General features: G+C 53.3%; 3 protein-coding genes and 1 long non-coding RNA gene across 21 annotated transcripts in view; 2 read left to right on the plus strand and 2 right to left on the minus strand.

Annotated features, from left to right (window-relative positions):
* Positions 1-10,201, minus strand: RUSC1 (RUN and SH3 domain containing 1). 5 transcript variants are annotated; one of them, XM_009433418.2, is made up of 11 exons: positions 10,114-10,201; positions 7,975-9,417; positions 7,293-7,703; positions 6,163-6,261; positions 5,928-6,004; positions 5,627-5,801; positions 5,445-5,550; positions 5,207-5,253; positions 3,988-4,540; positions 2,845-2,970; positions 1-709 (listed from the first exon to the last, which is right to left on the minus strand). In XM_009433418.2, the coding sequence occupies exons 2-11, from the start codon at positions 9,329-9,331 to the stop codon at positions 541-543; spliced, it is 3,120 nt and encodes a 1,039-aa protein (XP_009431693.1). In that variant the 5' UTR covers positions 9,332-9,417; positions 10,114-10,201; the 3' UTR covers positions 1-540. The 5 variants fall into 5 exon arrangements, with proteins under 5 accessions (XP_009431693.1, XP_003308505.1, XP_063668661.1 ...); XM_003308457.3 differs by lacking the exon at positions 7,293-7,703; XM_063812591.1 differs by lacking the exon at positions 10,114-10,201 and having other exon boundaries at positions 7,975-9,432.
* Positions 8,731-12,844, plus strand: LOC741730 (putative uncharacterized protein RUSC1-AS1). 3 transcript variants are annotated; one of them, XR_010157787.1, is made up of 3 exons: positions 8,731-8,862; positions 9,410-9,970; positions 12,710-12,844. It is a non-coding gene; the product is annotated as a putative uncharacterized protein RUSC1-AS1 (long non-coding RNA). The 3 variants fall into 3 exon arrangements; XR_008540732.2 differs by lacking the exon at positions 12,710-12,844 and having other exon boundaries at positions 9,410-9,480; positions 9,582-10,474; XR_010157786.1 differs by lacking the exon at positions 12,710-12,844 and having other exon boundaries at positions 9,410-10,474.
* FDPS (farnesyl diphosphate synthase) lies at positions 10,440-22,531 on the minus strand. Of its 12 annotated transcripts, none has more exons than XM_001160391.6 (11): positions 22,175-22,380; positions 21,175-21,351; positions 20,935-21,097; positions 18,733-18,873; positions 13,085-13,165; positions 12,815-12,937; positions 12,353-12,441; positions 12,178-12,250; positions 11,415-11,492; positions 11,175-11,309; positions 10,440-10,696 (listed from the first exon to the last, which is right to left on the minus strand). In XM_001160391.6, the coding sequence occupies exons 2-11, from the start codon at positions 21,348-21,350 to the stop codon at positions 10,496-10,498; spliced, it is 1,260 nt and encodes a 419-aa protein (XP_001160391.1). In that variant the 5' UTR covers position 21,351; positions 22,175-22,380; the 3' UTR covers positions 10,440-10,495. The 12 variants fall into 12 exon arrangements, with proteins under 12 accessions (XP_001160391.1, XP_063668723.1, XP_003949639.1 ...); XM_063812653.1 differs by having other exon boundaries at positions 17,604-18,873; positions 22,175-22,294; XM_003949590.6 differs by having other exon boundaries at positions 22,064-22,288.
* Positions 22,413-27,588, plus strand: part of PKLR (pyruvate kinase L/R) — an 18,394-nt gene continuing 13,218 nt past the window's right edge. Inside the window, exon 1 of the mRNA XM_054672065.2 lies at positions 22,413-22,727. The gene's annotated coding sequence lies outside the window, so the exon portion shown is untranslated. The remainder of the gene's footprint in view (positions 22,728-27,588) is intronic.

A 27,588-nucleotide genomic window follows, 5' to 3' on the forward strand; every position in this document is an offset into this window, starting at 1 on the left:
TTCAACTCCCATACTTTATTGGGACAAAGGAGGAAGGATGCAAACCATCACCACAGGCCCACCCACCAAGGGCGTCCAGGCTTCAGCACCTAGTACAGCATGAGTGAGTACATTATCAATACAGGCAACTTGGGAGGGATGGAGTGGGGAAGATTCCACACAGGAAGGAGACTAGAGGTCCTTCTAGGCTTGGGGGCATGTATTGTACTGGCACAGTCCACTTATGGATGAAGAAGGAGGTCTAGATTTCCATTTTGCAGATGATAGATAGGAAGGAAGACATTCCCTTATATAGACGGGAAAAAGGAAAGGGATTACCTGGAGGGCAATTCCTTTTTTATATATTTGGAAGAAGAGCAGATTTCACCTTACAGGTGGGTATAGGAGGGAAGAAGGAAAGTTTATTTTAAATATTAGCAGAAACAGACATGGGAAGAAATGTCATTTTGCAGAGGGAAAATGCTTCTGGGATGGTGTTCACTGGCCATTCCATTCCCAGGTGACAGGAAGGAGACACATACGCAGGAAAGGGTCCCAGGGCTACAGAACAAGGGAGGTATACCCCACAGGCACCAGACCCTCCATGCCATCCCGCCCACAGCGGAGCCAGTCCTCATCCACTGTGGTGATGACACGCAGCACTTCCCCACGCCGGAAGCTCAACTGGTCAGGTCTTGCAGCAGTGTGATCACAGAGAGTCCGCACTGCCCTGAGGAGAGCCAGAGGAAGATACTGGGATGAGGTGAGGTGGGGCTGCCCAGCTGTCCCCAGGCGACACCTCTAGAGTGCCCTTGTTGGTTTGGCTCAGTGGACATTGACTGGGCTCTGGAAGAGACTTGAGAACCATTCATCAACTTGGTGATTCTATCTGGGGCCCCAGCCTTCTCCTGAGTGGCAAAGCCACTCCAGCTGCTTATTTGACACTATTTGCACTTCTCAATGGTGCTTCAAATTCAACATAGGCAAATGAAATGACTCACCCTCAAAACCAGTTCCTCCTCATGTCGCCTATAGTGGTAAACAGCACCACTTTCTATCTACACTTGCCCCTGGTAAAAACCTGGGCATCTCACTCCATACATCCAATCCATCACCAAAACCTGTTTGGTGTTTGGATCTCCTACTACTCCATCTAATTTTTTTTTTTTTTTTTTTTTTTCTTGAGACAGAGTCAGTCTCTGTTGTCCAGGCTGGAGTGCAGTGGTGTGATCTCAACAGCCTCCGCCTCCCAGGTTCAAGCAATTCTCCTGCCTCAGCCTCCCGAGTAGCTGGGACTACAAGTGCCCACCACCACCACGCCTGGCTAATTTTTGTATTTTTAGTGGAGATGGGGTTTCACCATGTTGACCAGGCTGGTCTTGAATTCCTGACTTCAGGTGATCCACCACGCCCGGCCGCCAAATGCTTTTATAAAATGTTTAGGCCAGGCGTGGTGGCTCACGCCTGTAATCCCAGCACTTTGGGAGGCTGAGGTGGGTGAATCACAAGGTCAAGAGATCGAGACCATCCTGGCCAACATGGTGAAACCCCATCTCTATTAAAAATATAAAAAATTAGCTGGGCATGGTGGCGGGCACCTGTAGTCCCAGCTACTCGGGAGGCTGAGGCAGGAGAATCACTTGAACCCAGGAGGCGGAGGTTGCAGTGAGCCGAGATCATGCCATTGCACTCCAGCCTGGGCGACAGAGCAAGACACTGTCTCAAAAAAAAAAAAAAAAAAAAAAATGTTTAGTGGCCAGGTGTAGTGGCTCCCACCTGTAATCCCAGCACTTTGGGAGGCCAAGGTAGGCAGATTCCTTGAGGCCAGGAGTTCAAGACCAGCCTGGCCAACATGGCAAAACCCCGTCTCCACTAAAATTACAAAAATTAGCCAGGCATGGTGGCAGGTGCCTGTAATCCCAGCTACTCCGGAGGCTGAGGCAGGAGAGTCACTTGAGCCCAGGAGGCATGGTTGCAGTGAGCCGAAATCATGCCACTACACTCCAGCCTGGGCGAGAGTGAGACTCTGTCTCAAAAAAAAAATTATGTTTAGTCTCTATAACCATAAAAAAGGTATTGCATCATATCCTTTTTATAGAAAGAATCCTGGCCGGGTGCAGTAGCTATGCCTGTAATCCCAATACTTTGGGAGGCTGAGGTGGGTGGATCACCTGAGGTCAGGAGTTCTAGACCAGCCTGGGCAACACGGTGAAACCCCGTTTCTACTAAAAATACAAAAATTGGCTGGGCACAGTGGCTCACGCCTATAATTCCAGCACTTTGGGAGGCCAAGGCGGGCGGATCACGAGGTCAGGAGATCAAGACCATCCTGGCCAACATGGTGAAACCCCGGTCTCTACTAAAAATACAAAAATTAGCTGGGCATGGCAGCATGTGCCTGTAATCCCAGCTACTCAGAAGGCTTAGCAGGAGAATCGCTTGAACCTGGGAGGCGGAGATTGCAGTGAGCCGAGATCATGCCACTGTACTTCAGCTTGGCGACAGAGCTAGACTCCATCTCAAAAAAAAAAAATTCCAAAACTTAAACGGGCATGGTGGTGGGCACCTGTAGTCCCAGCTACTCAGTAGGCTGAGACAGGAGAACCCAGGAGGGGGAGGTTGCAGTGAGCCGAGATTGTGCCCCTGCACTCCAGCCTGAGTGACAGAGCAAGACTCTTGTCTCTAAAAAAAAAAAAAAAAAATCCAAGGCTCAAATGAGTGACATATCGATAATAAATAGAAAAGCTGCAATGCACACTAAGCACGGTCTTATTTTAAAGTCCAGGGTTTTTTACACTACCTCCCATCCATGCTGTGATAGCATACATGGTTACACACTAGTGCATTCTCCCCAATCCTCCTTACCTATGGGTTTGCACCATCCTGGGTGCTGAGGCCTCAAGCTCCTGAGGAGAAGGCATCTCGGGAGGTGCCCCCCGCTTCACAAGAGCCAACACACTCACTGTCGGGGGCAGCCAGCTAGATGGTCTCCTGAAAGAAGGGACATAGGGTCACAGCTCAACCCACTTCCAGAAAACCCAAGAACCCTGGGATTTGGAGGGAGGGAGAGGCTAAGGGGCCTAATTGTGGTTCAAAAGAGGTCACGGGTTAGTCACTGCTGAGGGCAGAGTGTTCATTATTGGACACAGGCACTTTTAGGCTGATGAGGGAGATGACAACAAAAGTCCACAACACCACAAATCACAAGGAACCTATGGACCCAGCAGGGTCTAGACAGGCTCAGAATGAAAGGGCCACTAGAGAGTATCTCAAGCCATTAAAGAGCCACCAGTTGTTGAAGCCTGGAGCAGGGGTTGGCATTTTGTTTGTTTGTTTGGAGAGGAGACAGGTCTCGCTCTGTCGCCCAGGCTGGAATGCAGCAGTGTGATTACAGCTCACTGCAGCCTTGACCTCCTAGGCTCAAGCAGTCCTCCCACCTCAGCCTCCTAGAGTAGCTGGGACTACCACCACGTGTGTGCCACCATGCCCAGCTAATTTTTGTATTTTTCTGTAGAGACAGGGTTTCACCATGTTGCCCAGGCTGTTTTTCATTTTTCTAAACGACCAGATAGTAAATACAGTTGACCCTTAAACAAAGCAGGTTTGAAATGCACAAGTTCACCTATATGCAGGTTTTTTTCAACCGAACAAAAAATACTGTATTCTCAGGATGTAATACCCACATATATTGAGGGCTGTCTTTTCCTATACATCAACTGTAGGATTTGAGTATGTCAGATTTTAGTGTATGTGAGGGTCCTAGAACCAATCCCCCACATGTACCTGGGGATAACTATATTTTAGGACCTAGGGCCAAGAGAGAAAATTGAGATCATTATGTAGGCACTTAATATAACCATTAAAATGTAACCATTTTTAGCTCATGGCTGTAGAAAAACAGACCGCCAACCTCTGCCCTAAAGGATCATCACTAGAGAGTTTCAAATGAAGCCGCTGGGAGATCTGAGAGAGTCAGAAGGTCATAGAAAGGACAAGGTACCCCATTACCTGGACTTTAGGGCTCCATTCTCATTTTCTGCGGGGCCCCCAGGCACTCCAAATAGTCTTCCCAACCAGAGGCCCCTGCCTGGTGCCATCTCATCTGTGGGCAGGGGTCTCTCCTGTGCACCTTCTTCAGCTGCAGTCCCATGACGCCCCGGTGCCCATCGGGAAAGAGGAAAGCCCCCAGTGCCCCCAGAGGCATAGACCCGGGAGGCCTGGGTCAACTGCTCCCACCAGCTCCCTGGTGTGGGAAGGTTTGGAGAGTCAGAGGGGTCTGAAGCAGCTTCCTTGGAAGTCCCCCGAAGGCTCTGGGCCAGCCGGCCCCCAAAGTGCAGCATGGCTTGCATAGTCTGCTGCAGAGCTGGAGGTGGGCCTGGAGGGGCAGGGGCCTGAGGTGGGCCCAGGGGCAGGTGGTGGTGGTGCTCAAAGAGCAGGTCCAGGTGGAAAGTGAGCACCGACAATGGCTGCAGCAGGAGCAGCAGCTCTGTGGACAGGGAGGGACAGCCACCGCGGGCCAGGGAGAAAAATCCTGTTGGCAGGTACAGGAGGGAGAGCAGGCCTGGAAAAGAACAGGCCAACATCAGCTCCTGCCCTGGACCTAGTCCCAGAAGACCCCCCAGAGCAGCCCACCGGTCAGCACACATCTTCCCAGGCCTCACTCTGCTGGGCACTGGGGCAGAGAGGAGGAAGGATGTGGTGGGCTTATAGGACTGACATCCCCGCCTGCATGGAACCTAGCCCAAATAGGAAGACACACACAGCAAGTGGTGACAGGTAACAGTGACAGTGCAAAGGCTACAGAGGAGGAGGACAGGAGAGCCATAGAAGCACATACAAAATGAGGCGTGGGGGTTGGCCTAGTCCGAGGGTAGAGGTAGGGCCTCACTGGGGAAGGACTCAAAGGATGAATGATAGTTCATGAGGAAGCAGGAGGGGCAGAAGGTAGAGGAACAGCATAAGCAGGGCCCTGGAGCAGGAAGGGCCAGGCGGGAAGACTGTTGGCAAGACCCTCCAAGGCAGGGGAAGAGGGCAGAGGCCAGACAGCCAAGGCTTTGGGTCTTTCATCCTATGGGCGATGGGCCTCCTTAGAAAGTTTTAATTAGAAGAGTAATAAGATCGGAGATCTGGATTAATGGCATTCTGGCAGCAGTGGGAACCAGCAGAACTCTTTCCTTCCCATCCTCCCAGCCCATCAGCCCCATCCTCTACCATCTGAACCTCTGACCTGCATCTTCCTGGAGACTGGAAAACCACAGCTCCAACTGCTTGGTGCTAGGGGAGAAAAGAGGGAATGGAAGTTCAGGGAGGTGGAGGACTCCAGTCCTCTCTGGGTGGAGGATGGGAGATGAGATTGGAAGAGGGGGGGCCTTCTCTGGGGACGTGAGGCACTACTACTGTGTCCCACCCATGACGCTCCTGCAGTCCCAGGTCGTGGGAAGGGCACTGGAAAGAAGGCAACTCACTTGAGGAGGCCCAGGATAAAGGCATGGAAGCGGCTACGGCTGCTGCTCAGCGGGGCTAGACGGCTGACCTGGCTATACAGGGTTCCAAGGGAGCGGGTGCTGGAGCCTGAGAACGTGGGGTGCAGTCAGCCAAGCCCGGCCCTGCCCTGCGCACTGCCGGGTCCCACGCCCTCCTGGCTCACCTGGCTTCACCGACGCCTCCACCACGCTCCAGGGGCTGCTCCTGCGCTGCCCGGTGATGAGGTCCTTCCGGAAAGGCTTCAGCCCGTCCGCCACCAGGGCGTGGAGGGCCGGGCAGAGGGTGGTCAGCACCAGGTGCCCCACATCCGGGCTCAGCCGGCTATCACCCAACTGGGCCTGGAGGTGGCGCGATGCCGATGGCTCCAGAGATCCCTCCAGCCACCTCCCGCCAACCATTCCCGCACCCCCCGCGGAGCTCCATTACTCTCCTCATCCCAACAGCCTCCCCCCAGCCACCTTCACCTTCTGCACCAAGTTCCGGGCGGCCCCGAAATGCGAGATGATTTTATCAACGGAGGCGCTGACGGCTATCAGAAGACCTGGGAGGAGCGGGAAAGGGAAGACGCTAGGAGGCCGCGCCCCTACCCAGGCTTGCCCGAGGGGCGTGGAGAGACTGCCTTCGGACAGCCTGAGAGCAGGGCCGGGGGCGAAGGGCAGTTCATTCGGAAGCGCGGGGTCGGGAGTCAGGGTGCCCTACCTTTCTTCTGCTCCTGCAGCTGACCAGTCCCACTCTGGGCTTCTGCCATCCACAGCCGCTGGGCTCCGGGGACACCGGCGAAGGACCACGAACTACGGACTGGCGTAAGGGAAGAAGGGCGCGGTGACACTTACCAAGTGTTATTCCGAGGACTCCGGGCTCCCGCACAAGTTGTCTCCGGCGGGTCTGCAGTGCTGTGTCCCCGAAGGGTCTTGGGGAGAGGAGGCGCAGGACCGCCTGGAGCACGGGGTAGCTCGACCCGAGCCCCGGAGTGAAATCTCGCACACTTCCCAGCACTCGCTGTCCCCCAGCCCCATCCCGGTTCCCTGTGCCCTCCCTCAGGGCACAGCCCCCACATCCAGGATCCCGGAACTGCGGGAGCGGGATGGCCGCGCTCACCTCCCGCCTGCCCTGCTAGGGCCTGTAGGGCGGGAGAGGACAGGGCGCGGGGAGGGAGGTGCAGCCCAGCGCACCGCCCCGGGGCCCAGTCCTGCCTGCCGAGCCCCGGGGAGCACGTGGGCGGCATGGACCAATGGAAAGACAGACAGGGGAAAGGGAGGAGACGGAGGGAGGCGAGACCCGAGGATTGGGAGGCTGGAAGGCGCCGGAAAGGGGAAACCCGGGTCCCGCAGCAGCCTCCTGGCGGAGGGTGCCCTCTTCATCCCGCGTGGGACGGGACTCGCGAAGAGGCGTGGCCAGAACCTCTAGTGCCAATGAGCTCCCGGGAGCTTCACCCTCCACCCCTCCCTAGCAAGGTCGGGGGGCAGGCCCGAGCTGCATAGGCCAAGGAATTCCACGGAGGGTGTGACCCAAAGCCCCTAACAACAGACTCGCTGGGACCCCCTAGACTTGGCATGGAGGCTGGGTAAGCCCGCGTCCACTATGCCCAGGTGGGTCTGGAGGGAGAGGGGGCCGGCCCACGGAGCAGGAAAGGCAACAACTTCCCCCTCCAGCACTAGGAACGGGGCCAGACTCCCCAAGGCCGACAAACTTGCTTGGAGTCGGCTTAAACTGAAGGGCGGGACTAAGCTGGGCAACCCCGGAAAAAAAGCGAAAACGGGGGCGGGCGAGAGTGGGCGGGGCGGCCCGCCTGAGGCGTGGCCCGCGGGGCTAGCCCGGGTCCGTCTTACGTAGCCTGGGCGGAGGCGATGGGCTCCTGGTCCAGCGAGGGGCCTTCGGCGGACGAGGTTGCGGTGGCAGCGGGGGGGCGGGTACCTGGCGGGGTGGGGGAGCCGCGGCGGGGAAGGTGCTACTTCTGGGAAAGAGCGGGGACAGCAGCAGTGCCAGCTCGGGGCTGGCCAGGCAGGGCAAGGCTCCCCGAGTCGGAGGCGAATAGGCTCCCACCGGGGACAGGCGGACGGGCAGCAGCTGCTCCTCTGGGGGGCTCGGCGCCCCCAGCAGCCGCAGCCCGGCGCCGGGCCACCCGGCCAGAGGAGCCAGGAGCAGAGACCCAGCTGCGCCTGCGCCCCCACCCTCCAACAGGGGGCGCCCGTCGGCCGAGAACCGGAAAACCAGGGGCCGAGGGAGCAGGAGGGGACCGGCTGCAGGCGGGATTGGCGGGGCCAGGCGCAGAGGGAAGGAGGGCAGCGGGATGGGCAGCCAGGCAAGAAGGGGCGGGAAGAAGAGGGAGCAAACAGTTAGTCCCATAACCCAATGACCCACCCAGTTTCCCTTTCCCGGAGCGCTCCCTGGTAGAAGGGGCGGGGAGGATGGGTGACACAGAATGGAGGGAAGACAGGGGGCCGGGTTGGAAGCCTAGGATGCGTGAGCGGCCGAAGCCCAGCCCTCCTCCCGCTTCTTGCGACCTCTTACCCTCCAGGCCGGCCTGCGCGCCCGGCTCCTTCGCGGCTGGGGCCTCCTCGCCAGCCGCTGGGCTGACAGCCCGGCCCTCCTCGGACTGCCCCTCCGCTATGGGCTGCAGTCCAGGTCGGTTCTTCTTCCTTCGGGGAGGGACAGGCGGGGGTGGGGGCCGGGGCGGGACCAAAGCCCAGCCAACTGGGGGGTCTCGAGGCGGGACTGGCGGGGCTGGGGCCCGGCTTCGGGACCGGAGTTCCTTGAAGGTGGTGACTTCCCGAGGAGGTGCCGAGGAGCCGCCCGGCGACCCCGAGGGGGGGAGCTCGGTGTCGGGCGAGAAGACTATGAGCCAGTCACTGCGATCTTTCTTCGCCTGCGGGACAAGGGGCAGCCCTGGGCCCCGCTTGCGCTTCTGGGCCAGCTCGTGGAAGGACGTGATTGTCCGGTGGGGCACCGGCTCCTCGCTGACGTCACTTCTCCATCCTCCATCAATTTTCCCTGCATCTGTTTTCGAGCCAGAATCAGTTATTCTTGTGTTGGTTTTCCAACCAGAGTCGAATTTTTCAGGTTCACTTTTCCAGCTAGAGTTAACATTCCCGTTGTTTTTCCAGCCAGTGTTATTGTTTTCAGTGGTTTTCCATTCAGCTTTAGTTTTCTCTGTGTCAATTTTCCAAATTGGGTTAATCTTCCAACTGGGCTCCGTTTTCCCAGCGTCGATTTTCCCATCATCCGCCTCTAAGAGCTCAGAGGTAGGGAGATCCTGCTCCGCCCTCTCGTCCTCTTCCTCCAAGCCTGGGGAAGGGACGTCCTGGCAGGTGGTCAGGGCGTTGCAGTTCGAGTCCAGGCCAGGATCGGGTGAAGAAGAAGCTCCGGAGCAGGAATCAGGAGAGCAGCAGAAGCTGTCCGGTGAGCAGGTGCCAGGGCCTGCTGAAGCCAGTGGGGAGCCCTGCTCCAGGGGGATGATACTGGGCTGAGGGTGGGCATCCTCATCACCAGGGAGGTCCCGCAAGTAGACTGAGACAGGGGACTCATCGGGGCTAAGATCTGAGCAGGAGCTGAGTGAGGAGGAGCAGCCTGGGTCTGAGGGAGAGGCAGCCCCCTCTTCCTCCTGTGACGGGTCCTGCCGGTTTTCTAGGCCCGGACCGTGCTCCTGGCAGCACCGGCAGGGCACAGCTGGGCTGTTGGAATTGGCGTCCACCAGGGTGCCACTGCAGGGGCCCCTGCTCTCCTTGCCCCCAGTGTCTCCTGGAGGAGGGGGTGTGCTCAAAGGCCCCTCCTGTAGCTCAGGACGGCGGGACAAGTGCAGGCCCAGGGAGACGTGCTGGAGGTGGATGTGGTTGAGGTTGCAGAGTAAAGCTCTCTGAGGGGACAGCATGGTGCTAGCGGCGATGGGATGGCTTCTAGAGAACCAGAAGGGTAGGGTCTCTCACATCCACCTACCTGGCAACCACAGGTGCAGACCTAGAAGACAGAGGTGGTGAAGCCCGGCCAGTGAGGACAAGAGCTGCGGGGAAGGACACCGAGGTGACTTGACGGCAGCAGCAGGCCTGAAGGCTCTGGCTGCTTTGGAAGATATTTCAATGAGATGCAAATCGCAATCGACTGACCATTAGTTTCCACTGCAGTGTTTGCAGGTGGAGTCGAATGTAACCCCCCGGGAATGGAGCCGGGAGGGTCAGAGAACGCGGCTGCGCTCTGGATCTCCGAAGGGGGGCGGGGGCCTGGAAGAGGTCCGGGCCCAGAATGGACCTCCAGGTCCCTGCTGCCGCAATCCGGCCCTACCCTCCAGCCTACCCCTTACTCCCAGAGGAAGGGACCCAGGGAGACCCACGCAGATGCCCTGAAAGGAGGTGGAGGATGGGGGTGGGGCAATACGCAGAGTTTGTCTGGTGAATGCAGGAAAGGGGTGGGGGCTGGAGAGGAAAAGGATGGAGCAGCCGTCAGCTTGTCAACTCCGCATCTGCTGGCTGCCTCGGCCGGGCTCCAGCCTGCGCCCTCGCCCCTCGGAACAGCGGTATGTCCATTCTCTCCGCATTCGTCTCCATCGTTCAGCCACCACCGCACCCTTTCTCTATTCATTTCTCCTGCTCCCTTGTCCTGCCCCGCCCCTCGTGCCCAGGTCCATCGGTCTACACCCATGGGCCGAGCCCTCCTCACCAGGGTCCTCCTGGAACCGCTCCGGCCTTGGGCTTGTCCGCGGCTCCCACGGTCCCCGCCCGGCGGGGCACAGAGCGGGAGGGGAGGGGCACTAGCACAACCTACCCTGCGCTGCGCAGCTGCACCCCTTCGCGCATGGGCGTGGCGTAGCTCAGACCCGCCCCCAGCGTTTAGCGTCTTTTGTCACCCACCTAGCGGGTTTGATATATCCTAAGCTTTTGGCCCCTGGGTCCTGCTTCCGTGCAGCGAGTCCTCCCAGCACCCCACCCTGCACATTCTGGAAAGAGCTATACTCTGGCTGGGCCGAGCAAGAACAGAACCACAAGAAGGTTACACGATTATTTATTGAGAGCCTCCTCTCCCCGCCCTTGCAATCTCTAGGTCACTTTCTCCGCTTGTAGATTTTGCGCGCAAGCCCCAGAAAGACGGCTGGGGGCAGGGGTGCTGCGTACTGTTCAATGAGAGCCATAATGTGGCTGTAACTGTCTTCCTCATATTGCAAGAACACTGCCGGCAGATCCAGCTCCTCATATAGCGCCTTCACCCGGGCCACTTTCTCAGCCTCCTTCTGCCCATAATTTTCCTGGAAGAGGTTGAAAGACAGGAAAACGGGCTTGGCCTTCCCCAGAGCCTCCAGGACCCCTCCACTCCCCTCATTCACATATTCCAGAACATCTCCAAAGCCACCCACTCCTTTCCTCCCTCCAATTTTCAAGTGTCTCTACGTAGCTAAAATCCCAAGCTTCCCTTCCCTATCCCAAATATTGCCTCAGACCAGGCATCCTCTACTCCAGGGTTTCTCCACCTTGGCACTATTGAAATTTGGGACCAGATAATCCTGGCTGGGGGAGCTGTTCTGTGTACTACATGTTTGGCAACATCTTTGGCTCCTGCCAACTAGATGTCTGTACCACATGCACACACAGAGTTGTAATGACGATGGCAAAAAATGTCTGCTGACATTGCCAAATGTCCCCTTGGGAGGAAAACTGCCTCCAGTTGAGAACCACTGCTCTATCCCTTTCCACCAACTCAGGGACCCACCACCCTCTCTCAGGCACCTTCAGGATCTGGTACTGTTCTGGAGTGGCCCGTTGCAGACACTGAACCACCAGCCAGCTGCATTTGTTGTCCTGGATGTCAGTGCCAATTTTGCCGGTCACACTGGGGTCCCCAAAGAGGTCAAGGTAATCATCCTGGGCAGGGAGGGGGAGGGCAGCAAAAGAGGAAGGATGAGGTTCCTGGGCAGAGGAGGAGTGAAGCTGGTGCCTGTTCTCTGCTACTGCCTCCTGCCTTCTTACCTGAATCTGAAAGAACTCCCCCATCTCCAGCAGGATCTTCTTGGCATTGGCGTGCTCCTTCTCGCCATCAATTCCTGCCTACAGGGAAAGGGGGGTTAATAAGCCAAACCCCAGAGGTGCCGGCATCTTCCTGGCTGCTTCCTCCCATGGGGTCTTGCCCTACTGCAGCCCCAAATCTTTCCTCTCTCTTCAGACATCTTGGCTTCCCTGACCTAGACAGTCCTGACTGATGGTCCAACCTCAATCCCACTTATTTTTGGCTAGGCCTTCCTGGGAGTCATAAAAGAGATGAATCCATTCTAGAGGTGCACAGCCTGTCTCTTCCCTCACAAATGTCAGTCCCCAAGTCATTCTGATCCACCTTCCTAATATTTTTGCCACCTCCAACTTCTTTCAAGATGAAAAGGAAATGTAGAGAAGCAAGGTCAGGGTAGACACTTAATCCCACTGACTGCCTTTAATCCACTCTTCTCCCTCTCAACCTGGATGATCTCCTCCACACTCCTATCCATACTCAGATACAGGATATATTGTTCCCCTATTATGTGCTAAGCACTTTCATATCCCTTGCCTTGCTTAATCTTTACAGTCCTGTGAAGTAGGAATTTTATCCCCAGCTGAGGAAAGAGACTGAGCGAGACCGACTTGCTCAAGGTCACACAGTTTTTCACCAGGGGTAGCAGTGTTCACGTTTTCTGCTCTATGCCTTGCTGTCCAAAAGCCCCCATCAGCAGAGCAGAGAGGGGTGAGGAGGCTCACTCACCATGTACATGGCTGCAGCTATAGGAAGGTAGAAGGAGTAGAAAGCTGTCTTGTACTTGACAATAGATTTGTACCTGAGTAAGGGGAGAAGAGAAACTCCTCAGGAGGGCAATGCGCATCCTGAGCCCTCCCTCGCTGTCCAGACATGGTTCGCGCTGTCCCTCACCTCCCCTCACCTCTTTTCAGTGAATCTGACAAGATCCACATTGCCCTGGGGGGCTGTGAGGAGGTCCAGGGTCTGCCCAATCTCAGTCTGATAGGAACTCTAAGCAAGACAAAGACGGTCCATGAGCCAGGCTTTCTCCAGATATGCGAAACCCTGGTATCCCAAGCCCAACATCCCATACCAGCTGACAACTGGGCAGAATCAGAAAGGCAACAGAAGGGGAGAAAGCCCCAAAACTCAAGGCCCATATTCATACACACAGTCCTTTATCACCCTTTCTTCCAATTACACAGGACAGAGAAGCCCTTTCTTGCCACTACCACAACCCCACTTCCCAACACCCTTCCTCGCTTTCTTTCCCTTCCAGGCACGCTGCAATCCTGTACCCTGAAACCAGCTAGATGAGCATGTCCTATAGAGGCCAAGGCTACCATGAGCACCCTCTGGGCATCGGGCCCTGTCTGCAATACACCTGCAGGAAGAGCTCGATCAGGTTCAGGTAATAGGGCTGCTCCCGGCAATAGAGCTTCAGCAGGCGGTAGATACATGCTTCCAGGAGGTTAGCATCATTGATGGCATCCAAACCCACGCCTGGCTGTCATGACAGACAGAAAAACAAGCAATCAATCTCTAGTCTCAGTTCATACTAAGAGCCATCCCCCCAACACCTCAACCAGGCCACATATAACCACCTCCCTGTGGCCTGTCCCCATACCCACTGCTATTTTCCTGCCCACATTACCTTCTGATACCAGCAGATCTGTCCCCGGCGGGTAAGGGATGAATCCATGATGTCATCTGCCACCAGGAAGAAAGCTTGCAGCTAGAAAGAGTGGAATAAGACCTGCAGGGCTCCTCATTACTGTTCCTTCTATCAGCAACAGAGCTGCTACTTTATATCTGTATATAGTTTTGCTTTTTTTTTGGTGGGGGACAGAGTCTCACTATTATCCAGTGCAGTGGTGCAATCACGGCTCACTGTAGCCTCTAACTCCCAGGCTCAAATGATCCTCCCACTTCAGCTTCCTGAGTTCCTGAGACCATAGGCACATACCCCATGCCTGGCTATTTTTTTTTTTAATTTATTTTTTGTAGAGACAGGGTCCCACTATGTTGCTCAGGCTGGTTTTGAACCCCTGGGTTCAAATGATCCTCCTGCCTCAGCCTCCCAAATTACTGGGATTACAGGCATGAGGCATCACAGCCGGCCAGAGCTGCTGCCTTTGACAGTCCCTATGAGCTGGGAAAGTCAGGATGGGGAGACAGAAGACTTCTGTGCTATGGAGACTTGGGAAGTGACATAACATGTTTGGCTCAGACTCCCCGCCTATAAAATGGAACTAAAACACTGTTGTTTTAGGTAAGAAACTAGAACAGATCTTTGACATCTCTAATGAGCCCTAGATTATGCCTGGTGTCAGGGAGATTAGGAAACACCTTCATATACCGTACTCTATTCTTGCCAAAAACCTCAATGAATGCTTAAAGTAAGATCTATTCATGAAACTGACTTTACATTACTTCCTAAATAAAAGAAGGCTATTCCCACATTGCCCCCAGCACTGTGTTTGAACACCCCGGTGACTAGGAACACAGCCTTACCTAAAGCAGCTCCTTAGCAGTGCAGGTCTAATAAGGTAGAACTGAAATCTGACTTTGACCTATGAGTCTCAGACATCTTTAAACATCTTTAAACATTAACTAAGGGCTTACTCTTCTGAGTGCCCATCTGAAGGTACCTGAACGTGTCGGGTTTCCCACTAGACCATGAACTCCTTGGAAGCAGGGACAGTAACTTCTCCCTCTTAGCATTTGCAGAGCCTAGCACAGCACTAGGCCTGGAGTGAGAGTTTCCTAAACACTTGTCTGACAAAGAAATTAATAAAACACTCTAACATTCCCTGTGATACTTCTTGCAGTCAGTCAAACTATGTTTTGGTTCCTTAAATAGCTTTTCTTTTCTTTTTTTTTTGAGATAGAGTCTCACTCTATCACCCAAGCTGGAGTGCAGTGGCGCCATGTGGGTTCACTGTAACCTCCGCCTCCCAAGTTCAAGCGATTCTCCTGCCTCAACCTCCCAAGTAGCTGGGACTACAGGCACCTGCCACCACCAACTGCTAGGCCAGCTAATTTTTGTATTTTCATTCAGTAGAGACAGGGTTTTGCCATGTTGGCCAGGCTGGTCTTGAACTCCTGACCTCAAGTGATCCGCCTGCCTCGGCCTCCCAAAGTGCTGGGATTACAGGCGTGAGCCATCGTGTCTGACCATTAAATAGCTTTTCAAGACATGGTTTGGGTTGCTTTTTTAAAGAGACAAGGGTCTTGTCATGTTGCCCAAGTTGGACTTGAACTCCTGGGCTCAAGTGATCCTCCTGTCTCAACCTCTTGAGAATCTAGGGATATAGGCACACACCAGCGCACCCAGCTCAAGACATGGTTTTTATTTTCATAACTTATTTCCTTTTTTTGTTTTTCCACTTCTAGATACATACCCAGGTTTTTGTTTTTGAGATGGAGTTTCACTCTCATTGTCCAGGCTGGAGTGCAATGGCGCAATCTCGGCTCACTGCAACCTCCGCCTCCCGGGTTCACGCGATTCTCCTGCCTCAGCCTCCCAAGTAGCTGAGATTACAGGCACGTGCCATCACACCCGGCTAATTTTTGTGTTTTTAGTAGAGACAAGTTTTCACCATGTTGGTCGGGCTGGTCTCGAACTCCTGACCTCATGTGATCCATCCGCCTTGGCCTCCCAAAGTGCTGGGATTTTAAGTGTGAGCCAATGCACCCGGCCCTATACCCAGGTTTTAATTTTTATTATTATTTTCTTTTGAGACAGGATCTCACTCTGTCACCCAGGCTTGAGCAGAAGACATGGTTTGTGTGTTTTTTTTTTTTTGAGATGGAGTTTCGCTCTTGTTGCCCAGGCTGGAGTGCAATAGCGCGATCTTGGCTCACTGCAACCTCCGCCTCCCGGGTTCAAGCGATTTTCCTGCCTCAGCTTCCCGAGTAGCTGGGATTATAGGCATGTGCCTCCACGCCTGGCTAATTTTGTTTTTTTTGTTTTTTGTTTTTTGGTTTTTTTTGAGACAGAGTCTCGCTCTTGTTGCCCAGGCTGGAGTGCAGTGGCACAATCTCAGCTCACTGCAAGCTCCGCCTCCCAGGTTCACGCCATTCTCCTACCTCAGCCTCCCAAATAGCTGGGACTACAGGCGCCTGCCACCATGCCCGGCTAATATTTTTTTTGTATTCTTAGTAGAGACGGGGTTTCACCATGTTAGCCAGGATGGTCTCGATCTCCTGACTTCATGATCCGCCCGCCTCAGCCTCCCAAAGTGCTGGGATTACAGGCATGAGCCACTGCGCCCAGCCTAATTTTGTATTTTCGGTAGAGATGGGGTTTCCCCATGTTGGTCAGGCTGGTCTCGAACTCCTGACCTCAGGTGATCCACCTGCCTCAGCCTCCCAAAGTGCTGGGATTACAGGCATGAGCCACTACACTTGGCCTAGAAGACATGGTTTTTAAGACTTTATCCCATCCTAATCCTGTGTGCTGTAGTGGATCCACATTGCAAAGGAAGCATGCAACACCGCCTGCCAGAGCCCAGCATGGGCCGTGGGGAAAGGACCGTTGCAATCACTGCTGTTATAGGCAGGGTCCTCAGGGAAGGAGGCATCCATCTGCATCTTTACCTCTGACCTAAACTCAGAAGAGTAGTGTGGAGGTCCTGGGCTTTCCACATAAAAGGCACATGTTTAATTGACTCTGTGTTTATTTGGAGTAGCATGGTTTCCCTGAAGCCACCCATTCACTGCCTCTCCCAAGGGTGACTGCAAGGACAATCTTGTTTCAGCCACCACCACTCAACCATGATGGTCTCCAAGATAATTAATTCCATGGCCTCCCCAAATTTCCTCTGCCTCCTAGCACTGATTCTTAACCCCACCAGCACTTTCTATTTATTAGGGAAATTAAAAAAAAAAAAAAAAAAAAAAAACCCAGGCCAGGCACAGTGGCTCACACCTGTTATCCCAGTACTCTGGGAGGCCGAGGCAGGCAGATCACTTGAGCCCGGGAGTTCAAGACCAGCCTGGGCAACATAGTGACACTCCATCTCTACCAAAAAACTATTTAAAAAGCCGGGCGTGGTGGCAGGCACCTGTAGTCTCAGCTACTTGGGAGGCTGAGGTGGAAGGATCGCTTGAGCCCAGGAGGTCGAGGCTACAGTACGCCATGATTGCACCACTACACGCCAGCCTGGGCAACAGAATGAGGCTTTGTCTCTAAAAAAAAATTTAGACCAGGCGCGGTGGCTCACGCCTGTAATCCCAACACTTTAGGAGGCCGAGATGGGCAGATCACTTGATGCCACAAGTTCAAGACCAGCCTCAGCAACATGGCGAAACCTAGTCTCTAAAAAAAAGCCAAGTAGAGGCTCGCTCCTGTAGTCTCAGCTACTTGGGAGGCTGAGGCGGTGGAAGGGTGGCTTCCGCTCCAGAGGCAGAGATTGCAGTGAGCCAAGATCATGCCACTGCACTCCAGCCTGGGTAACAGAGTAAGACCCTGTATCAAAAAAAAAAAAAAAAAAATTAAAAAATTTTAAAAACTTACAGGTGAAACTAGGGTGCTGCCAGGGTTAAGAACTGATTCTAGGCCAGGTGCAGTGGCTCAAACCTGTAACGCCTGTAATCCCAGCGCTTTAGGAGGACGAGGCAGATGGATCACAAGGTCAGGAGTTCCAGACCAGCCTGACCAATATGGTGAAACCCCGTCTCTACTAAAAATACAAAAATTAGCCAGGGATGGTGGCATGTGCCTATAATCCCAGCTACTTAGGAGACTGAGGCAGGAGAATTGCTTGAACCTGGGAGGCAGAGGTTGCAGTGAGCCAAGATGGTGCCACTGCACTCCAGCCTGGGCAACAGAGAGAGACTCCATCTCAAAAAAAAAAATGAACTGATTCTACCAGTTAACCACTGGCCCCTCAAGGTCTTGCTTCCCTTGGCCCCCATAGCTTTGCTCCTCTGCTCTGCCCTCATCCTCCTTCCCTTCCTTCCTTGCCTGTCATCTCCATATTTTGAACCCCTCAGCCCCTCAGCATCCCTGTCATCCAGGGCCCTCTCCCTGGATGCCATGGGCCTATTACCTCCTTGGAAGCAAATCTCTATTCTCCAGACCCATCTCCCCGACAAGTTCCAGACTGGAATTTCCACCGCCCACAGGACAGGCAGATCCACCTGCTCCACCCATACCAAGAACGTACCCGGGCTGACTGTGCTCAGCACGTCTTCCCTTGAGCCAGCTGCTCCTCTCAGGCCAGGAACTCAGCATCATCGTCACTCACCAAGTTCAGAATGCTCTTCCCTTTTGGGCTCACTGCCACCCTCCTCGGGCATGGCACCCCTCCCAGAACCCAGTCCCCCTGCCACTAATGAAAGCTTTAGGCCATGCCAGCAAACTAGACACCTTCAAGACCAAGACGAACTGGTATAGAAGACAAGGGGATGTGGGGATTGGAGCAAACTAGAGAAAGCACACAGGAGAACACATGCCGTCTTGCAGAAGTTGCATCCACTCAGCTTCAGCCAATTGTTGCTATGCGGGAACATGGACCCAAATCTTACAATTTCCCAAGCCATGCTAGAAATCTAGGTTTTAGTGTGAAATCTCTTTGTTAAATTTAGGAGACTTAATTGTAAAACATTTTCAAAATACTATCAGTGAGCTGCCAGTTTTCAATCTCTGCTTCTGAATAGCCTTTGGAAGACCTCTGTCACCTTTTTTTTTTTTTTTTTTTTTTTTTTTTTGAGATGGAGTTTCGCTGTTGTTGCCCAGGCTGGAGTGCAATGGTGCAATCTCAGCTCATCGCAACCTCTGCCTCCCAGGTTCAAGCGATTCTCCTGCCTCAGCCTCCCGAGTAGCTGGGATTACAGGCATGCGCCACCACATCCAGCTAACTTTGTATTTTGAGTAGAGATGGGGTTTCTCCATGTTGGTCAGGCTGGTCTCGAACTCCGGAACTCAGGTGATCCTCCCCCCTTGGCCTCCCAAAGTGCTGGGATTGCAGGTGTCAGCCACCACGCCCAGCCTCCTCTGTCACTTTTATAGCCATCCTCTGCTCAGAGGAAAGAGCTGACACCTCTCTGCCCAGTCTCGAGGCCCCAGTCCACACTGTCTACAACTATCTACAGCCATCTTCATACCTAATGCCAAAAGAGGCTCCCCACATTAGTTAACCCTTGGAGTGATTCACTCTAAATTTGGCCGTAGCACACTAGAGACAAAGAAACACAAACACAACCCAGAAATAAGTTTCAGGCCCATCCCTCCCCTTCCCACCCAAGTCACCACCATTGCAGGAAACTTCTTCTCCCTTGCCCTACCCCTCTCACCAGTTCCACACACCAGCCCACAGTCCAGGCCCGCTGGAGACTATCAGCATCCTGTTTCCTTGGCTCCACCAGCTCCCGGAATGCTACTACCACCGTCAAACCCCGGTTATACTTGCCTCCAATGGCATTGTACTCCAGGACCTGGAGGGCAAGGGAAGAGGTACAGGGTATCAGGGTCCATACAGCAGCTACTGTGAGTTTTCTCCTTGCTCTCTCCCATTTCCAACCACCACCTAACTTTATCCTCCCCAACCCCAACTCCTCTTCAAGGAGCCTCTGGAATTGCTACTGTCTTTACTCCTTCCCCAAATTTCTGAAGCAAAGCTAGAAGAGGTCCCAGTACCCAGGCACTTTCTTTCTGCATGGTCTACCCTAGTAAATTTATTTTTTGTTTTTATTTATTTATTTATTTATTTATTTATTTATTTTTTTGAGATGAATTCTCTCTCTGTTACCCAGGCTGGGGTGCAGTGGCACGATCTTGGCTCACTGCAACCTCTGTCTCCCGGGTTCATGAAATTCTCCTGGCTCAGCCTCTCGAGTAGCTGGGATTACAGGTGCCCACCACCATGCCCATCTAATTTTTGTATTTTTAGTAGAGACAGAGTTTCACCATGTTGGCTAGGCTGGTTTCGAACTACTGACCTCAAGTCATCCACCCGCCTTGGCCTCCCAATAAATTTAAAACCTCCATAGTGCAGATTAAATGCTGCTCCCAAACCCAGAACAGGGCTTGAACCCACGGAAAACTCAGTACATGCTATAGGGATGACTGGCTTGTTCAGGTCCCTCCCCAGTTTCCTTCCCCATCCCCACCTCTCCTAGACTTCCCCTTCACAACCCATCCCTACTTTTCCAGCCACCTCTGCCTACCAGGGTTCAACCCTCCTGCAAATGAAAAGCCTCCTTCATTATATTAAAACAAAGCCTCTCCAAAGTCGGCCAGAAGACAGCTTACAGGGGACCCAAGCTGTGGGATCCATCTCCCACTCCTCCAGTGGTGTCTCCTCTTGCATCTCACTTTGCCTTCTGCTGCCTGGCTCTCAATCAGACCTAACTAACAGGGAAGACTTCATCTCGCTATGTCACTCAGGCTGGAGTGCAGTGGCACAATCACGGCTCACTGCAACCTCCGCCTCCCAGGTTCAAGTGATTCTCCTGCCTCAGCCTCCTGAGTAGCTGGGACTACATGTGCGCGCCACCACGCCCAGCTAATTTTTGTATTTTTAGTAGAGACAGGGGTTTCACCATGTTGACCAGGCTGGTCTCGAACTCCTGACCTCATGATCCCCCCCACCTCAGCCTCCCAAAGTCCTGGGATTACAGGCGTGAGCCACCATGCCGGGCCAAGACTCTTTTAATCCCCATTCCAGTATAGGCAAAGCCCCCCTTTCCCTTCATTCCCCTGAGATATATGAGATAGACAGCATTTATAAAAAGAATTTTAATAGATACTCCAGAATCAACAGGAAAAAAATTGGCAAGTATCACAGCAATAGTTCATGTTCTAGAATAGGGGTTTCTAATGATACAATAACTTCACTCAGGCCCCAGGGAGATAGGACAATATCAGACTGCCTTCTTCCCCGGTCTCTGCCAACCTAACAGCTTCTGATTTCAGGACACAAAATCTAAGACTTGCCAGGTTCAAGGCCTCCACCCCCAAAGCAAAGCAGTTTGGATGACCCACCTTCCATCAGAGCCAAAAGTCAGGTTGATGGACTGAGTAAGTATACTTGCCCAGGCCCCAACCTCTCCAGAGCAGACTCGAGTCCCTCAGGTAAAAGCTTTCTCGGCCAGGCGCGGTGGCTCACACCTGTAATCCTAGCACTTTGGGAGGCCGAGGTGGGTGGATCACCTGAGGTCAGGAGTTCGAGACCAGCCTGGTCAACACAGTGAAACCCCGTCTCTATTAAAAATACAAAAGTTTGCTGGATGTGGTGGCACGCACCTGTAATCCCAGCTACTCAGAAGGCTGAGGCAGGAGAATCACTTGAACCCAGGAGGTGGAGGTTGCAGCAAGCCGAGATCGCACCATCGCACTCCAGCCCAGGTGACAGAGCAAGGCTCTGTCTCAAAAAAAAAAAAAAAAAAGCTTTCTCTCACATCTGTCAAAAGTCCCCCATAAGCCACAGGTGAATGCCACACATATACAGAGCAACTGAACCAAAGGCTTACTCCCCCAAGTCATGAATCCCTCACCTCCTTGAGCCGGGCAATAGCATCTCCTATCTCTGGGTGCCCCATCTCATCCTCAGTCAGCACCCTAACGATCTGGGAGAAGTGCTGAACGAAATCCTGCTTTTCTTGGGCATAAACATCTGAATTCTGGTCTCCGTTCATTCTGAGGGAGGAGCAAAGGGCTCTAAGTAGAAGAAAAACAAGTCAGAAACCTGATCAGCTGCTCCCCTCCCCAAGGCCCCTCACCCCAACCACACTCACCGAGGTTCCTCTGTCCACGCTTGGCACCAGCAGCGGGCACTGTGCCAGGCCAGGACTGGGTACCCGTGCACCAGGGAGGGCCGCCGTAGGGAACCCAGCCACCTCTCCCGGGGTGCCCAGTAGGGGGCTGGCAGCAGGAAGACCCCCACAGATCTCAACCAGCGGGACAGGGGCATCCTGGGAGTGGCATAGGGAGGGGGCACTAAGCACTCCCTGCAGGGGCAAGCACCAAAGGCAGAGGCATGGTGGCAGCTCCCCAGATAACTCCCACCCCAGCCTTAGCCCAGAGTGCCCCTCCCTCTTGTGGAATGTGCTTGGGGACAATTACAGGAAGGATACGCAGGGAACAAAAAAGTATGGCTGGGTGACTGAGACCCAACTAATCACCACTTACAATAAACAGGCTAGAACTCAGTGCCTTCAAGATGGCGTGCACAAGGCTGGGTAAGGAGGCGGTACAGAGTGAAGCACCCCAGGATTAGGGGCTGAAAGGACCCTTAAGTCATCCTATTTTACACAAGCCAAACTGAGGCTCTAGGAGGTAGGAAGATAGTAGAGGCAGAGCCAAATCTAGAACCCAGGTCTCCCCTGGGCAGTGGAGAGGGGTGCCCAGGGTCTGAGTTACGCCCCAAGGAGGAAAGAAGCATTGGAGCGAGAACCCATGGGTGCTGCGTCCATATGGTCCGGGGTGCTTGAACCGCGCGTCCCAAGCCCCACAGGAATCGCTAGGACTGAGCAGATAGGCTCGGAGCAACTCTAGACGGGAGAGAAGGGCTCGCAGCAAAGGAGTAAATCGGGGTCCGGGCATATTGGGGATTCCAGGAAAGCACAAGGGCAGAGTTGGGAAGTCTCCACACCCCTAGAAGGCCAGCCAGTCTAGCCCACCGACCTTCAAAACGGACACAACAGGCTGGCCTTCCGATGCCTCACAGTATCGTTACAGAAGTAAGGCCCGGTCTCGGCCCCCTTCCTCCAAGGCCCAGCACACATCCTCTCTCACCTGTTCCCAGATACGGATTCCTGCTCGGTCCCGCTTGTTGGCGGGTACTCCTAAAAGCAGAATCCGCTCCGCGATCGGCTCTGTGGGTCGAGTAGTTCCCGCTCTCCCCACACTAAGGGCGGAAATATATAATTAGACTACAACTCCCAATGTGCCCGCGGGAGGGACAGATAACGCGATCCTGCGTGTCCTGGCTGGGCGAAGATGAGCCGCGCTGATTGGCTGCTGGCCGTCGTGTGAGCATGGCGCACTGTGGCACTGTGACGGACAACCAATGGAAGGGCTGAAGTCTAGAGGTCGCGGCTGGAGGCGTCAGTGCCGGAAGCGAGCCAGGCTGCGAACGTCCCCGCTGTGGCTTTGGCTGCCTGTCTTACTCAAGTTTTCATTATCTTCCTGGGCAGCTGATTGGCACGTTAGTAAAACGCAGCAGGACTAGCTTTCTCACTTATTAGTTCTCTAACTTTAGGCAAATCATTTAACGTCTGTGATCCTCAGTGAACTTGCTTGAAACTAGCTTTCCTCATCTGTTGAATGAGGGTGGTAATACCATGAGGTAATGTGTGCAAAGTGCTTTAAGGGCTTAAGAAAGATGAGTCTTGGGCCGGGCACGGTGGCTCACGCCTGTAATCCCAGCACTTTGGGAGGCCGAGGCGGGTGGATCATGAGGTCAGGAGTTCGAGACCAGCCTGACCAATGTGGGGAAACCCCGTCTCTACTAAAAATACAAAAAAAAAAAAAAAAAAAATAGTCGGGCGTGGTGGCGCGCGCCTGTAATCCCAGCTACTCAGGAGGGCTGAGGCAGGAGAATCGCTTGAACCCGTAAGGCAGAGGTTGCAGTGAGCTGAGATCCAGCGAACCACTGCACTCTAGCTGGCTGCACTCTAGCTGGGGAGACAGAGCAAGACTCCGTCTCAAAAAAAAAAAAAAAAAAAAAAGATGAGTCTCACACTTGTAATTCCAGCACTTTGGGCGGATCACCTGAGGTCAGGAATCTGAGACCAGCCTGGTCAACATGGCAAAACCCCTTCTCTACTAAAAATACAAAAGTTACCCAGGTGTGCTGGTCCGCGCCTTAATTCCAGCTACGCGGGAGGCTGCAACCTCGCTTCCCGGGTTCAAGTGATTCTCCTGGATTACAGGTGCCTGCCAGCATGCCCAGCTAATTTTTGTGTTTTTAGTAGAGAGGGGGTTTCTCCAGGTTGGCCAGCCTGGTCTGGAACTCCTGACCTCAAGTGATCCAGCCACCTCGACCTCTGAAAGTGCTGGGATTACAAGTACGAGCCACTTGGCCCGGGCAGTTATTTATTTATTATAAGCTAAACAAGGGTTGGATTATTCATGCCTCTGCTTTGTAGACCATATAGAGTTAACTCCCTGATGTCGACACACCATGTGGTAGGAGTATAGCGTTGAAGACCACCAGAGGTCACTCTAGTTGCCATCTTGGTTTTGGTAGGTTTTGGCCAGTTTCTTTCCTGCAATCTGTTTTATCAGCAAGGTCTTTATGACCTGTATCTTGAGCCAATCTCCTATCTCATCCTGTGACTTAGAATGCCTAAACCAACTGGAAATGCAGTCCAGTAGGTCTCAGCCTTATTCTACCCAGTCCCTATTCAAGATGGAGTTGCTCTGGTTCACGCACCTCTGACAATTATGCTAAGTGAAATAAGCCAGACTCAAAAGGACAGATACTGTATGATTCCGTGTATATAAGGTACTGTCACCGGTGGAGGGTGTCCAGGTTTTTGGCATCTTGAACAAAGAATTGGACAAAACACGGCTGGGTGCAGTGGCTCACGCCTGTAATCCCAGCGCTTTGGGAGGCCAAGGTGGGCGGATCACGAGGTCAGGAGTTCAAGACCAGCCTGGCCAACATAGTGAAACCCCATCTCTACTAAAAAATCCAAAATTAGCCCAGCATGGTGGCGCACACCTGTAGTGCCAGCTACTCGAGAAGCTGAGGCAGGAGAATCGCTTGAACCCGGGAGGCGGAGGTTGTGGTGAACCGAGATCGCTCCAGGAGGAATGAACCAGGAGGAATGAACAACTGCAGATGCGTGGCCTTAACAGCTGTAACACTCACCGCGAAGGTCTGCAGCTTCACTCATGAGCCAGCAAGACCACGAACCCACCAGAATGAAAAAACTCTGAACACATCTGAACATCAGAAGGAACAAACTCCGGACACTGTAACACTCACTGCGAGGGTCCGCGGCTTCATTCTTGAAGTCAGTGAGACCAAGAACCCACCAATTCCAGATACATAAATCTGCATGTGTGAGTGTGGATATTGTGTGAGTGTTAGAGTGGAGTACGTATTTGTGTGTGTGTGTGGAATGGTGGGGAGCTTTGTGTATGTTTACATGTGTGTATGTGTCTGACCAGGGGGCACCTCGTCTGTGAAGCTGCCCTGACCTCCTTCTGCCCTCACTCACAATGCTCTGTCTCTCCTGGTGTCCCTCTGTGTGCTGAGCACAGTTCTGTCAGTGCCCCCCGACTTCCTTTATTAAACCTGACTGGCCTCGCTCCTGTCTCCATCCCCACACTGAGCAGAGACCTGGGCCTAGTGGCCTCACCTCCTCCAGTCTGGCATGCGTCGGGGCACGGCCCATATGGGGGTTCAGTCCATGCCTGTGGAATGAAAAGCCACCTGCGTTTGTGTCTGTGCATGTGTGAGTGTGGCTGTTGGAGCATGTGTGTTTGTGGCAGGAGGGAGGGCTCTCAACTGACAAAGCTGAGTATTGTGTTTGGATGCTGGGCTTCTGTTTCTCACCCACAGGCCTCTTGCTCAGGGATGATCCTGTGACAAAGTGCAGACCATGCTTCATGTGGTCACTTGTGGACCAGGGTCAGCCAGACTGCTGAGGAAACTGGCCTGATTTCAGGTCAAAGTGTCTGTCCCTTAGCTGGACAGGACACGGGCTGCTTTGGAGAACTGCCCCCCACCTCCTGCTAATCCCTTGGGACTGGGATATCTGGGATTCCTATCCTCCCAACTGGTTCTGGAGTCAGTTCAATATTGCCAGACCACAGCTGGGCATGGTGGCTCATGCCTGTAATCCCAGTACTTTGGGAGGTGAAGGCGGGTAGATCACTTGAGCCCAGGAGTTCTGCACCAGCCTGGACAACGTGGTGAAACTCCATCTCTACAGAAAACACACACAAAAAAAAAATTAGCTGGGCATTGTGGTGTGTGCCTGTAGTCCCAACTCCTTGGGACGTTGAGGTGGGAGGATCACCTGAGCCCAGGAGATTGAGACTGCAGTGAGCAGAGATCATGATACTGCATTCCAGCCTGGGCTACAGAGGAAGGCCCTGTATCAAAAACAAAGTAATGCCAGACCATCCTTAAAGTCCCATGTCTCTGCCAACACCACAAGCACAAGGCCTGAATCCCCAGTCCCTGAAGTCTGCCACATTCTCTGTGGGTACAAATTTTGTCTCTCTTTATTTGTTGTGTCTTCTATATACAGAAAGATGAGGCCCCATGCTCATTTCCCTCAGGAAGTCCTCTCTACTATCTCTCTCTTTCTTTTCCAACTCCAGAGTCAGAGACTTCTCCCTTTCCCACCAACTGAAACAGTCCCAAGGGGCAGGCATGGAGCTTAGTGGTTACAGCTCGGGCTCTGGAGCTCCACTATCTGGGCCTGAATCCCAGCTCCACTCCTGACAAGACTTTTTGCATCAGACAAGTGTATTCCGTAGGGTTTCTTCAGGAAATAAAGAATTCTCTTAAATTGGATAATTTGAAGGTGTTTCATAACAGGATTATACAAACGAATGGGCAGGGTGTTGGTAAACCACAACGGATAGTGCATTACCCCAGATCTAATAACAGTGGGCTTTGTTACCCCTGTAAGGGTCCAAGGGATAGGGAGAGAATGGTCCCTAGAATGGCAACTGGGGAGGTAAATGCTCAACCTCACCCTCTCCATCTCATCTCCTATGGGTGCCACTCTCCAAACCCTACAGATGCCACTGTGCAAAGCCGTCAGCCTCCTGGCCCCACAGCAGAGTGGAAAAGGAACACACCTTGCTACGGCCCAGTTCCCTCATCTGTAAAACAGCCTGTTGATCCTACCTTCTTTCTAGGTTGTCACAATGATAAAAGGAGATGGTGTCCATGAGGCACGAATGCTGTTCCAGCACACAGGAAGTGTGCTCGATGAACAGCTCCAACTGTCTGACTATGGATTTTAATGATTAACTGGCTTCTCAAATTTAGCCTGTCAAAACAGAAAGCTTGAATTTCCCCCTACTTCAAACCTATTTCTTCCGTAGTCTCAGTTAGTGGCGCTACCATCTACCCAACTGCTCAAGCCAGATTCTTCGACACTAGAAGCCGCCCTCTCCACGGCTGTTTTGCCGTTCCACTCTGCTGGCTCTTCTCCAAAATGCATCTCCAAGCCGTCCCCCTCTCTTCGTCTTCACTGCCAACATGCTAGTCCATCACCTACCACCTAGATTCTTCCTAAGCCCGCAGTAGTTCTGCCTGTACCTACCATCTGTTCTTTTTTTTTTTTTTTTTTGAGACGCAGTTTTGCTCTTGTTGCCCAGGCTGGTGTGCAATGGCATGATCTCGGCTCACTGCAACCTCTGCCTCCCGGATTCAAGTGATTCTCCTGCCTCAGCCTCCCAAGTAGCTGGGATTACAGGCACGCACCACCACACCTGGCTAATTTTTTGTGTTTTTAGTAGAGACGAGGTTTTACCGTGTTAGCCAGGCTGGTCTCAAACTCCTGACCTCAGGTGATCCGCCTGCCTTGGCCTCCCAAAGTGCTGGGATTACAGGCGTGAGCCACCGCTCCCGGCTACCATCTATTCTTTACCCAGCAGCAGAAGGGACCTAAACCATCAGTTGGATCATGTCCATCCCCTGGGTAAACCCACCACATTACAAGATCCTGCTCAGGTCCCCTATCTTCACTATGGGCCACGACCCTGCACTCCAGGCACGCAGCCTCATTGCAGCTCTTTGTCTCCTTGGCACCAAGCTTTTTCTTCCTCAGAGCCTTGGCATATATTATTTCTGCCCCCGCCCCGCCGCTATGGAAAACCCCTTTCTCCATTTGCCCCCACCAGTTCCTTCTTATCCTTCAAATTTCAGCTTCAAAATAATCACTTCAAAGAGGCCTTCCTCAACCATCTCATCTTGTCTAAAATATATCCTCTAGGTCAGGCATGGTGGCGTGCACCTGTAATCCCAGCTACTCAGGAAGCTGAAGCATGAGAATTGCTTGAACCCAGGAGGCAGAGGTGGCAGTGAGCTGAGATCGTGCCACTGCACTCCAGCCTAGGTGACAAGAGTGAAACTCCGTTTCCAAAATAAATAAATAAATAAAATAAAATACACCCTCTCTCTTCTCCCACTGGCTTCTGTGTTCCAGCACCCTGATCCACTACTTAGTAGCACT

The sequence above is a fragment of the Pan troglodytes genome, chromosome 1, assembly GCF_028858775.2.
Source record: "Pan troglodytes isolate AG18354 chromosome 1, NHGRI_mPanTro3-v2.0_pri, whole genome shotgun sequence".
In the NCBI taxonomy this organism is placed as follows: Eukaryota; Metazoa; Chordata; class Mammalia; order Primates; family Hominidae; genus Pan; species Pan troglodytes.

Bases quoted from the DNA above. Each gene is read 5' to 3' on its own strand.
- RUSC1 (XM_009433418.2), bottom strand. From the start codon at position 9,331: ATGCTGTCCCCTCAGAGAGCTTTACTCTGCAACCTCAACCACATCCAC. The intron at 4,541-5,206 runs GTCAGAGGTTCA...GTTCTTTTCCAG, and splicing joins CAGTCTCCAGGAAGATGCAG to GCCTGCTCTCCCTCCTGTAC. The intron at 2,971-3,987 runs GTAATGGGGTAC...CCCTTCTTTCAG, and splicing joins AATGGAGCCCTAAAGTCCAG to GAGACCATCTAGCTGGCTGC.
- FDPS (XM_001160391.6), bottom strand. From the start codon at position 21,350: ATGCCCCTGTCCCGCTGGTTGAGATCTGTGGGGGTCTTCCTGCTGCCA. The intron at 18,874-20,934 runs GTGAGGGATTCA...CTTGCCCTCCAG, and splicing joins CTATTGCCCGGCTCAAGGAG to GTCCTGGAGTACAATGCCAT. The intron at 12,938-13,084 runs GTAATGTGGGCA...CTGTCATGACAG, and splicing joins AGATCTGCTGGTATCAGAAG to CCAGGCGTGGGTTTGGATGC.